At 53.0% G+C, this 13,078-nt stretch overlaps 1 protein-coding gene and 1 long non-coding RNA gene across 5 annotated transcripts in view; one reads left to right on the top strand and one right to left on the bottom strand.

The window, feature by feature from the left end:
- Positions 1-5,523: 5,523 nt before the first annotated feature.
- LOC141192318 (uncharacterized) lies at positions 5,524-11,397 on the bottom strand. Its single transcript, XR_012265870.1, has 2 exons — positions 10,962-11,397; positions 5,524-7,257 (listed from the first exon to the last, which is right to left on the bottom strand). It is a non-coding gene; the product is annotated as an uncharacterized lncRNA (long non-coding RNA).
- RPA2 (replication protein A2) overlaps positions 11,153-13,078 on the top strand; it is a 141,898-nt gene continuing 139,972 nt past the window's right edge. For 2 of the 4 annotated variants that reach the window (XM_073661804.1, XM_073661805.1), the window contains exons 1-2: positions 11,157-11,532; positions 11,725-11,831. In XM_073661804.1, the coding sequence (XP_073517905.1) occupies positions 11,517-11,532; positions 11,725-11,831 (123 nt within the window). In that variant the 5' untranslated portion in view covers positions 11,157-11,516. Of the gene's footprint in view, positions 11,533-11,724; positions 11,832-13,078 lie in introns of all 4 variants that reach the window. The other 2 variants (XM_073661806.1, XM_073661803.1) reach the window with 2 other exon arrangements.

The raw sequence follows: 13,078 nt of genomic DNA on the forward strand, positions 1-13,078 counted from the left end.
AGTAGGATCGTTAGTATAAAAACCAGACTCGCCAATGTAACCTCTTAATCCTCGCAAGCTTCAACACAATGTTCACAAGGTAGACAACAGCAGTGATCGGTCCCCTAGACAACGAGCAAACTCCTTCATGATGACAGAGGCCACTATCTCCTTAGCTTGCTGCTGGTACTTTTCTGTGGGAATGAGCTGGTCTCCAACCAGTCAGCAATATCCAGTGAATGGCACGCTACAGTTTGGTATTAGCACCCAGTACCAGAAATGAAGCCATCCACAATTTCTATATCTCAGGAATTTTAGTTGGTAGAATGGCTGCCCAAATATTAGTTTCTCACAAAGGAGCTGAAGACACTGAGTGGCAGTAGGTGCAAGTTTGAACTGGATACGCTAGGCAATTGGGAGCCAGTGAATGGATCTTATAGATTGAAATGTTATAGATTGCTGGAGCCAGTCCACAGTTAAAAAGTAGCCATAGAGTGTCCCGGAACCTTGGCCAGGGATGCTTCTCGGCAGGGTTGTACAGGCCCACCAGAGAAGCGGAGACTCCCCCGGTGGGCCCTGGCTTCTCCTTCAGGAGAGTTCATAATGCAAACCTTAAAGCTGCTATGGGGCTCTTGAGCAGGGGAGAAAGGTGAGCCCTCAAAATCAAATCCTCTAGTGGGCCCACTGTTCTTCAGTCTGACATTGCTTCTTGGTGACAATTGTATTTCACCACAGCCATATTATTTAGCTTGGTGAAAGGACTGGCATAGAGGGAAACCGTATCTACGCCGGCTGTCATTTCTCCCAGGAAAGTCCTTTAATGCAGCTTCTTCCATAAGCAATGACAGCCTGTCCAACATCAGCTCACACTTCTTGGTGGTGCTTCAACACACAAAGATGTTTCTTTGCACCTTGAATTTCATGACTACAAAGTTGGGCAATGGCCTGATCTACAATGTGTTTTCAGAAATAACATGCATAAGCAAAGCCACTGAAGGTCATCATTAAGCGAAACTCATACAGCTTTCCCACAGACTGAAAGAGGGGTATTAAGACTTCCAAGAAAGCCAAGACTTCCCTGTCCTCACTAAGAGGATGACTGTCCATGTTCTCCTCTTCCTCATTATCACCCAATCCGCCTTGAGATAAGATGAGGCTGGGCTGTGTAGCATCACCCTGTATAGTTCCTTGCTCTGCCTGCAAGGCCTTGTCTTTGTGAGCTGCGAGCATTTCAGTAGACAGAGAAGCGGGATGATGATGCTAATTATGGCGTCATCGCTACTCACCATCTTCGTGGAATCCTCAAAGTTTTGGAGACAACACAGATGTAAAACATCCATCCCCACTCATCAGCTGTTATGTGTGGAGGCTGACCTGAATTCCAACGAGCATGTTGATGCTGGCACTCAACAACTGCCCTCTGCTGCTCACAAATCCTTCCCAACATCTGCAATATTGATTTCCAACGTATGGTCACATCACACACCAGTCGGTGAGCTGGAAGCTGCAAACGCTGCTGAAGCACTGCCAGGGTGGCGAAAGCTGTAGCTGACTTTCTAAAATGGGCACATGTGTGGCATTTTCATGAGCAGCTCTGGCAGATCTGGGTAATTTTTGAGAAACCACTGAATCACTACAGTACAGTACAAAGAAAACCAATTTCGATTATATCATGTGTACTCCTGTGACAATATCTGTACCAATGAATTAATTTCACTAGATATAGAACTAGTGTAATGGGGACCAACACCTACTACAGCGAATCCAGCAAATGAAGACCCAACCAGGAGTGTTCACATTTCAAAAAATTAGGACCTGACACCACCATTTCCGTGGCCAACAGATTGGAGATGGTGGAGTTCAGTCTCTTAGCTTTGTCATGTGTAGGAGGAAACAATCTTTTGCTGGCTGCAGTGTTTAGAAAGGGCGGAGTACGGTGGACCGGACAAACAGCTGGACCGTGAGTGAGATGCAGATGGAGATGTTACAATGTCTAACCTTGTGGTGTGCTCGTTCTCGGAGATCGGTCAAAAACAGCAGGCATGTCCTCTTCCATTACAGGTAATGGGCTCTCACTCAGCCTGACTGAAGTGGGTAAAGAACCGGAGGTTCTGCAGTCAGAGACCTGCTTGACAATACTTGGCATGGTAACAAAAGAGGAGGAAGAAGCAGCAGATGCGTTTGATGGGTTGGCTTATGGTTGTTTATTGAAAATCAATTTTAAGTTTAACATGTTTGTGTACCTCTGTGTGGAGATAAATATCTGCACCAAAAAATTTATTTCACTAAAGTATAACTATTATAATAGAGACCAAAACCTCTTCCACTACAGCCAACCCAGCAGATGGAGACAATCAGGAGTGCACCATCCTCTCCAGTCGTTCATGTGTCAGACTTGTACTCTGTTGTGCTGGTGCATGAGCTGGTCTAATAAATGTGTGAAAGGAGTCACAGAAATTGCTTCTGCCACTTACACTACTGCTGCTACTAATATTTTTGCATTGATAAATTGACGTGCTAGGTTGGAAGTGTAGAGCTGCAGTGCATTCTGTGTGCCTCATTGCTGTCTTGGGAAAAAACTCTCTTAAGGTTTTGTAAAAACGTGTTTCAATACTCCAGTATTCGAGGGTCCTTTTTCAGGGCGGGAAGCATGTGGCAAAATTTACTCTTATAATATGGATCGAACAGAATTACAAGCCAGTAATCAGCATTATTTAGAATCATAACTATACGGAGATCATGTTGCAGAAAGTGCAGCAAGAAGGCACTCATATGTTGGGCTCTTCGAAGAGGTTCAAGCCCATGCTGTGTTGGTGGCTGGGTAATTCTGAAGCTTGTTTCCTCTGTCCCCTCCCACCAAACACGAACAGAGAGGGGATGATTATCCTCTTCATGTTCTGACTGTTGCTCGCCCCCATCACCTCTTCCATTTGTTCCTCGCCTCTTGCACCTTCACTAACAATTTGTCTGGTACCACCAACCTCCCTTCAATCGCAGTGAACCACCCTCCCTTGGCACTCTGAGATGTCCCCCAGTGTATGACGTAACAGAAGAAAGTATTTTAATGTGGATGAGGCCTCTATAACATAGCAGATATGCTCTAAACTACACTGCTCAAAAAAATAAAGGGAACACAAACAACAGAATAGAACTCCAAATAAATCAAACTTCTGTGAAATCAAACTGTCAACTTGAAGCAACACGGATTGACAATCAATTTCACATGCTATTGTGCAAATGGAATAGACAATAGATGGAAATTATTGGCTTTTATCAAGACCCCTCAATAATGGAGTGGTTCTGCAGGTGGGGACCACAGATCACATCTCAGTACCAATGCTTTCTGGCTGATATTTTGGTCACTTTTGAATGTTGGTTGTGCTTTCACACTCGTGGTAGCATGAGACGGACTCTACAACCCACAAAAGTTGCTCAAGTAGTGCAGCTCATCCAGGATGGCACATCAATGCGAGGTGTGGCAAAAAGGTTTGCCATGTCTGTCAGCGTAGTGTCCAGAGGCTGGAGGTGCTACCAGGAGACAGGCCAGTACACCAGGAGACGTGGAGGGGGCTGTAGGAGGGCAACAACCCAGCAGCAGAACCGCTACCTCCGCCTTTGTTTTAGGAGGAACAGGAGGCGCACTGCCAGAGCCCTGCAAAATGACCTCCAGCATGCCACAAATGTGCATGTGTCTGCACAGACCGTAAGAAACCAACTCCATGAGGGTGGTATGAGGCCCGACCTCCACAGATGGGGGTTGCGTTCACAGCCCAACACCGTGCAGGACGCTTGGCATTTGCCACAGAACACCAGGATTGGCAAAGTCACCACTGGCACCCTGTGCTCTTCACAGATGAATGCAGGTTCACACTGAGCACATGTGACAGACATAACAGAGTCTGGAGACGACGTGGAGAGTGATCTGCTGCCTGCAACATCCTTCAGCATGACCGGTTTAGCAGTGGGTCAGTAATGGTGTGGGGTGGCATTTCTTTGGAGGGCCGCACAGCCCTCCATGTGCTCGCCAGAGGTAGCCTGACTGCCATTAGGTACAGAGATGAGATCCTCAGACCCCTTGTGAGACCATATGCTGGTGCGGTTGGCCCTGGGTTCCTCCTAATGCAGGACAATTCCAGACCTCATGTGGCTGGAGTGTGTTAGCAGTTCCTGCAAGATGAAGGCATTGAAGCTATGGACAGGCCGCCCATTCCCCAGACCTGAATCCGATTGAGCACATCTGGGACATCATGTCTCGTTCCATCCACCGGTCACGTTGCACCACAGACTGTCCAAGAGTTGGCAGATGCTTTAGTCCAGGTCTGGGAGATCCCACAGGAGACCATCCGCAACCTCATCAGGAGCATGCCCAGACATTGAAGGGAGGTCATACAGGCACGTGGAGGTCACACACAATACTGAGCCTCATTTTGATTTGTTTTAAGGATATTACATCAAAGTTGGATCAGCCTGTAGTGTGTTTTTCCACTTTAATTTTGGGGGTGACTCCAAATCCAGGCCTCCATTGGTTAATAAAGTTGATTTCCATTGATGATTTTTGTGTGATTTTGTTGTCAGCACATTCAACTTTGTACAGAACAAAGTATTCAATGAGAATATTTCATTCATTCAGATCTTGGATGTTATTTGAGTGCTCCCTTTATTTTTTTGAGCAGTGTATTTCAAACTGAGACGCACATATCCGGTTATATTATAGATAACTGCCTTTCTGCTCTATCTGCAGCATGTGGTCGGCGGCACAGCACACACTCTCTAGTACCGTCCTCACATGTGGTCAAGGGCACAGCACGCACTCTCTAGTACCGTCCTCACGTGTGGTCAAGGGCACAGCACGCACTCTCTAGTACCGTCCTCACGTGTGGTCAAGGGCACAGCACGCACTCTCTAGTACCGTTCTCACGTGTGGTCAAGGGCACGGCCAGCACAATCTAGTAGCATCCAGTCCTATGGATGTCGCTGGTCTTCCTCCGACACAATCCTCCTCCTCAGCTTCATGTGGACTACACATCCAACGTCAGCCACACAGCCTCTGCCATCACGCTCCTGCGCAGGCACACTTCTCTGCTCTGTGGGGGGAAAAGGCAGAGAGAAGTGCGCCTACGCAGGAGTGCAATGAAAGACACTGTCTGGATGATGTAGGACACGTCCTCCACTTGAAGAAAGAAGAACGGCAATCTCAGGAAGAGGAGGCGCCAGATTAACACTAGAGAAACCCATTGGACGGGACCACTCTGTAGGCGAGTCTAATATAAGTTTTTTTTTACGTTATGCAGATCGGCTTGGGGACTTATATACAGCATTCTAGGGCATACAGGTGGTGGTCGTACTTTATATGGGGAAAACCAGGTGACAAATTCCCTTTAAGCAGGTTTTCATCTATGCAGCTTGTACAAGTGAACTTCATTGTTTCAAAAGTGGGTTACCTGTCTAAGCCATGTTATTATAGTACCTTTTACATGGTTTACACAGATGCATCATGGGCTTTTCCTGCCCTATCAGTAAAATGAAAGGCTAAAATACAATGTGGAAACTTAATCAGAAATGTTTTATTTACATTCAGAACAAGTTTAAAAGCAAGAAATAAAGGTTTGAGATTTCTGTGGTAGTGGTTAATTGTAGAAATATTGTATAAATAACATTTTTACATTATGTATAGAAATAATTCTAATTTTATAAAAGGTCATTTATGGGAGGATTGTGGGTAAGGTTTTTGGCTTTGCCACAACCCCTCAGCCTGCCTCCAGTGTCTGATGTTTCAGCGTCCTGGAAATTAGATCATGATGCCTGCTTTGGATAGCAAATCAATAGCCTTGAAAAACCCGGGAATAAGAGAAGGGGGTCTTTGGGGAAATTGGTCTCGAATATAAGGCAGCATGGCAAATTCTATTTTGTGGCTGTAGTCGACAACATCTCAGACCCAAGCATTGTTGACTACGGAGAGCCACTCATCCCAGAACCAAAGGAGACTGCCATCCACCCTCAGAAACATCTCAGGTGGGAACACCGCGTCATACCGAAGAGAATCTGCTAGATCCGTACCGGCGCTGGCGAGTTCGTTGATGCCAGGAGGGGGCTAGCCTAAAGGAAGGTCTCTTCTTTTCCTGGCGGGCCGGAGAGTTGTCCTTTTGGCTGCTGTTCTACACTGAAAATTTCCGAAAGTACGAAAAAAACTGGACTGTGCGTCTCTTGGGAGGAGAGCATTTGGCCCTCTGTTGCGGAAACAAAATACTCTTACCCCCCATGGCATTAGAGATAATCTTATCTAGCTCTTCGAAAAGACGGGAGCCCTGGAAGGTGAGGCTGGTGGACCTTTTGGAAGCTGAATCCACATTCCATGATTTCAGCTATGAGGCCATGTGGATGGTGATGTTGCCGCCTGCCAGGGCTGAATAGGCAGCTGCGTGGGGGGGGGGGGGGGGGGGCACACTCTCGTTATAGGCAGTGAGGAGCTCCTGGGGAGGTGATATTGTGAGCAGACTGCAGTCCTGGCAGAGGGACCAGGTCTGACCTGAAGGAAACCTTTTGTTACAGGAGAAACATGCAAAATGAGACTCCCTGGGGTTAGGTATAGAGAGAAAAGAAAGGAACAGATGCTAGAGGGGAGCTAGGCTGTGGATAAAGAGCTGCCCCCGGTGGCAGAGGTTACTCAAGACACTGCATCCTGAAGACCTTGAGAGGCTGAAGGTGGCGGTGATCCAGCAGAACCAGGCAATGAGGCAGCAGAGTTCAGGTGAGCTGCGGCAGTGTTATAAACTGGCGACAGAAAGATGGCGCCGTGTAGAAGGAGGAGAAAGAGGCAGTAACAGGAAAAACACGTGCAGGGATCTTGCACACCAGAATGCAAAGTGTTCCCTGATAGGTGGAGGGCGGAAAGCGCTGGAGAGCCAGCGTGCGTGATTGTTTAGGCTGCTAGGTGTGTGGCCCGGCCAAAGGAGAAAGTCTTGACTGAAGTCTGGATTTTTAAAAGAGGTGCCGCAGGAGCCTCTAGAAAACGTGGAGGTGGAGAATCGAGCACCCTCACTGCCTGGTAGGATATATCTATAGTGAAGAACCTGAATCCTTCTTCGCAGACCGATGATGAAGCTGGGAATGAGATAACCTGATCCTTCTGGATCTGGGGGGGCGAGCGGGCAGAAGAATTAGTGCCAAGGACAGTTTGCCAGGGAATCCCAAACACTCTTGTTGTGTTAGGGTCCTACCTCGTAGACCACAGAGGATACAGTAGTGAAACAATTCCACTGTCGCCCTCACAAACAGTATCTGAAAGAAAAAGGGGAATCATTAATATATATAAAAAAAAAATCCTACGGGTACATACACATTGCGTTCTGTGTCCCAGTCGGGGTATACGTCCGAAATCCCCAGCAAAACGGGGTCTGACGTATGCGCTGATGGGGGGCCATAGACTGCAATGGTGATGGCAGAGCGAACGTGCACTTTTTTCGGGAGTGTACGCCTAGAGGAGGCGGACTCTCAGACACAGTAGACGTATGCCCGACGGCAACACAGAACGCAATGTGAAAACACCCTAGGGTAGAGATGGGCCTGGGTCCAGACTCATGTCTGCCTCCTACTGACACTAAGCTAAAACAGATTAGCTTCATGCCAGTTGATGATGCACCCTTCTGGGGAAGAGCTAAGCTTTTTTTGCATAGTGTCAGCAACATACACCAATGGTTTTTTGTGTCCCCAATGAAACATTAACCCACCACCCCAAATCCCCACAGCATTAATACCCACACATCAACCTGAGGGCCCCAAAGCATAAACCCCCACCCCAAATCCCAGCAGACTGCCCTCTACAAACATTATCCCCCCCCTCCAGAGGCCCCAAAAGCGTGCACCATCATCCCAACAGCCCCTCCCCAGAGCCCCCACAGGCGTGCACCATCATTCCGCCCCCCCCTCACCAGAGCCCCCACAGGCGTGCACCATCATTCCACCTCCCCCCCCTTCCCCAGAGCCCCCACAGGTATGCACCATCATTCCGCCCCCCCTTCCCCAGAGGCGTGCACCATCATTCCGCCCCCCCCCTTCCCCAGAGCCCCCACCACAGGCGTGCACCATCATTCCACCCCCCCTTCCCCAGAGCCCCCACAGGAATGCACCATGGAGCCCCCACAGGCGTCCACCATGGAGCCCCCACAGGCGTGCACCATCATTCCGCCCCCCCCCTTCCCCAGAGCCCCCACAGGCGTGCACCATCATTCCGCCCCCCCTTCCCCAGAGCCCCCACAGGCGTGCACCATCATCCCGCCCCCCCCCTTCCCCAGAGCCCCCACAGGCATGCACCATCATCCCGCCCCCCCCCTTCCCCAGAGCCCCCAGTCGTGCACCATCATCCCGCCCCCCCCCTTCCCCAGAGCCCCCAGTCGTGCACCATCATCCCGCCCCCCCCCTTCCCCAGAGCCCCCAGTCGTGCACCATCATTCCGCCCCCCCCCTTCCCCAGAGCCCCCAGTCGTGCACCATCATTCCGCCCCCCCCTTCCCCAGAGCCCCCAGTCGTGCACCATCATTCCGCCCCCCCCTTCCCCAGAGCCCCCAGTCGTGCACCATCATTCTGCCCCCCCTTCCCCAGAGCCCCCAGTCGTGCACCATCATTCCACCCCCCCTCCCAGAGCATCCCCCCAGAGCCCCCACAAACCTCCCAGAGCATGCCCTCCCAGAGCCCCCACAAGCCAACAGCATACCCCCCCCAGATCATCCCCACAGAGCACCCAGAGCCCGCAGCATCCCCCACATAGCCACCACCAGCCCCAAGCGTGCAACCCCCCCAGAGCCCCCACAAAATTCCCCCAGAGCACACACAAACCTGCAGCATCCCCCCCAGAGGCCCCAAAAACCCACAGCACCCCCCCCCCCCAAGAGGTCCCAGCATGAGCCCACAAACCCGCAGCATTCCCCCCAGAGGCCCCAGCATGCCCCCACAAACCCACAGCATCCACCCAGAGGCCCCAGCATGCCCCCACAAACCCACAGCATCCCCCCAGCATGCCCCCACAAACCCGCAGCATCCCCCCCCAGAGGCCCCAGCATGCCCCCACAAACCAGCAGCATCCCCCCCCAGAGGCCCCAGCATGCCCCCACAAACCCGCAGCATCCCACCTAGAGGCCCCAGCATGCCCCCACAAACCCACAATATCCCCCCCAGCATGCCCCCACAAACCCGCAGCATCCCCCCAGAGCCCACAGCAAGCCCCCAGCAAGCCCCCACAAACCCGCAGCATCCCCCCCAGAGCCCACAGCATGCCCTCACAAACCCGCATACACCCACAGCATGCCCCCAGAGCCACCACAAGCCCGCAGCATCCACTCACAGCATGCCCCCAGAGCCACCACAAGCCCACAGCGTGCCCCCAGAGCCACCACAAGCCCACAGCGTGCCCCCAGAGCATCCCCACACAGCCACCACCAGCCCCCAAGCGTGCATCCCCCCCAGAGCCCCCCGCATCCCCCCAGAGCCACCACCACCAGCCCGCAGCATCCCCCCCAGAGCCCCCCGCATCCCCCCAGAGCCACCACCACCAGCCCGCAGCATCCCCCCCAGAGCCCCCCGCATCCCCCCAGAGCCACCACCACCAGCCCGCAGCATCCCCCCCAGAGCCCCCCGCATCCCCCCAGAGCCACCACCACCAGCCCGCAGCATCCCCCCCAGAGCCCCCCGCATCCCCCCAGAGCCACCACCACCAGCCCGCAGCATCCCCCCAGAGCCCCCCGCATCCCCCCAGAGCCACCACCACCAGCCCGCAGCATCCCCCCCAGAGCCCCCCGCATCCCCCCAGAGCCACCACCACCAGCCCGCAGCATCCCCCCCAGAGCCCCCCGCATCCTCCCAGAGCCACCACCACCAGCCCCCCGCATCCCCCCAGAGCCACCACCACCAGCCCGCAGCATCCCCCCCAGAGCCCCCCGCATCCCCCCAGAGCCGCTACCACCACCAGCCCGCAGCATCCCCCCCAGAGCCCCCCGCATCCCTCCAGAGCCACCACCACCAGCCCGCAGCATCCCCCCCAGAGCCCCCACCACCAGCCCGCAGCATCCCCCCCAGAGCCCCCACCACCAGCCCGCAGCATCCCCCCCAGAGCCCCCCGAATCCCCCCAGAGCCACCACCACCAGCCCGCAGCATCCCCCCCAGAGCCCCCCGCATCCCCCCAGAGCCACCACCACCAGCCCGCAGCATCCCCCCCAGAGCCCCCCGCATCCCCCCAGAGCCACCACCAGCCCGCAGCATGCCCCCAAAGAGGCCGCAGCATGCCCCCAGCATCCCCCCCAGAGCCACCACCAGCCCCCAGCATCCCCCCAGAGCCACCACAAGCCCGCAGCATCCACTCACAGCATGCCCCCAGAGCCACCACAAGCCCACAGCGTGCCCCCAGAGCATCCACTCACAGCACCCAGAGCCCGCAGCATCCCCCACATAGCCACCACCAGCCCCCAAGCGTGCATCCTAGCCAGAACCCCCACAAACCCGCAGCATCCACCCAGAGCCACCACCAGCCCCCCAGAGCCACCACCAGAGCCACCAGTTGCCCCCAGCAGCATGCCCCCAGAGCCAGCAGCATCCCCCCCAGAGCCACCACCAGCCCGCAGCATGCCCCCAAAGAGGCCGCAGCATGCCCCCAAAGAGCCACCACCAGCCCCCAGCATCCCCCCCAGAGCCACCACCATCCCCCCAGAGCCACTAGTTGCCCCCAGCAGCATGCCCCCACAGAGCCAGCAGCATGCCCCCAGCATCCCCCCAGAGCCACCACCAGCCCCCAACATCCCCCCACAGAGGCCGTACAAACCCGCAGCATCCCCCCAGACCATCCAGAGCACGCAACATGCCCCCTGCATCCCCACAAGCCCACAGAATCCACCCAGAGCCACCACCAGCCTTCAGCATCCCCCCCAGAGCCACCACCAGCCCCCCACAAACCCGCAGCATCCCCCCCAGAGCTCCCACAAGCCCGCAGCACTGACCTCCTCCTGCAGCTTCACCAGCAGCTTGTCACCTAGTCCCTTTGCATGAAGCTATGGAGTCTGCTGCTAAACTAGAACACGCCCGTAATGCACAGTCAGGATACGCCCCCCGGAAATGACATCATACCTGGAAGGAGCCCATACATTCTAGCATTTACCAGCATTTACCCTGCTGGCCCGATTACACTACGGAAGTGACGTTGACTATATCCATGGTGACTAATACCATAGAGAAGAGCTGTGTACAGAGCGGACGGCTCCGGTCTTGTTGGATGCTTTATTGTCTGTCACGTGGTGGCTTGCAGGCATTTTTTTCGTTGTTATTAGCACAGTGCGCCTTTGTCATGGTCGTCTACCTCTATTCTGTCTCACTGCTGCGCGCACTTTAGCCTGCGAAGTCCTGAGCTAGAAAGCCGCTGATTGGTCGGGAGATATTGGCGCGCTGCTGGAGAAGGCTTGTGATTGGTTCTGTGTGGGTGAAGCTTTTGACTGGCTTGTAATTCTTAGCGCGCTAACAGGCCCCCCTGAAGTGTGTGAAGAAGGAGACGGGGAAACATGTGGAACAATCACGGTGAGTCCCGGAGCAGCCTGCGCCCTTCGGACCCGGTGGTGTTATGCGTGTATATTACAACAGATTGTGGATGTCCTGGCTGGTAGTCTGCTGTCTCCAGTCTCCACATATGACTGATGCTGGGGGTGCCCTGGTTGTGTGGGCTATGGCTGCTGGTCAGGCTATGACATTTCTCCTTGTCTTTCTCTACAGGAGGCTTTGATGGCGGCTACGGTGGCTCTGGGATGGGAGGAGGTGGATACATGCAGTCACCTGGAGGTTTTGGATCTCCAGCTCCTACACAGGGAGAAAAGAAATCTGTACGTATATTGCCTTTCCTATAGTGTGCTGCTGCTGCTGTCTTCTCCTCCTGATGAGGCGGCGGCGGTGCCTCCAGCTCCCCTCACACTTGTACTGATGGAGATATGCTGTAGAAGGAATGTGGGTACTGTAAGGCTGTGTTCACACGATGCGTATTTCATGCGTTTCCGCGGCGTTTTTGCAGTTGCGTAAACGCCGCGGAAACGCATGAAAAACGCATGGTAGAAGGGCAGCAATGTTCCCCAATGGAAATCCGCATGTGCTGTGCCCATGATGCGGATTTTTCCGCAGCGTTAACGCTGCGGTCAAAAATCCGCAGCATGTCAATTAATTTTGCGGAAACGCGGCGATTTCGCCGCCATTGACTTGCATTAGAACGCGCCAATTCCGCAAGACAGCATTTGTACTTGCGTAATTGGTGCGTTCTAATGTGCGGATGGTACCCGGGTGTGGAGGAGAGGAGAGTCTCATCCACACCCAGGTACCATTAAAAAAAGCTGTAAAAAGAAGAATAAAATAAAAAATAAATGTATTCTTACCTTCTGTCGGCCCGCGCAGCGCTCCCGCTTGGTTCCCGGCACTTGCAGTGAGTTGTAGGACCTGCGGTGACGTCAGAGTCATGTGACGGGTCACGTGACGCTGACGTCGGCAGGTCTTTCAATTCAAAGTTGCCGGCAGCCGGGAGAACGGAGTGAGCAGGACAGCGCGGGCCATCGGAGGTAAGTGTATACACTCTCTCGGTTCACACTGTATAAATCCATGCTGTTTGCATGGATTTATATAGTGTGACCTAGTTATCAAGCACTTTCCAGGTGATGCTAACATCGCCTGGAAAGTGCTTGTCAATCTGCATGCGGAAACGCATGTGAATCTGCATGTGGATCCGCATGTATTCTGCAGGAAAAACGCATGCACAATCTGCATGCGTTTTTTCTGCCAGGGAGATGCAGAAATGATGCAGAAATTTTCTGCTTCATTTCTGCATCGTGTGCACATACCCTTAGCTAGGTTGCCAAGATTTTTTTTTTCTGTACAGCTTATCAGAAAATCACACAGACAATATATTTTATGGACATATTGGAAGACTATAATAAATTCTAAGTGTAACATGCCTACAGCCCATAGTTATGATCTGAAGGCGTCAGCTACGCTAGCTGACCTGTAAAATGATTGTTACAGTCAAAATTATCTGTATATGTTTCTTCAGACTCAAAAAAAAAAAAAAAAAATCACAGATGCATTAAAT

This window comes from Phyllobates terribilis, unplaced genomic scaffold (assembly GCF_046119375.1).
Source record: "Phyllobates terribilis strain yellow unplaced genomic scaffold, ASM4611937v1 Scaffold_57__1_contigs__length_8443340, whole genome shotgun sequence".
Taxonomy (NCBI): Eukaryota; Metazoa; Chordata; class Amphibia; order Anura; family Dendrobatidae; genus Phyllobates; species Phyllobates terribilis.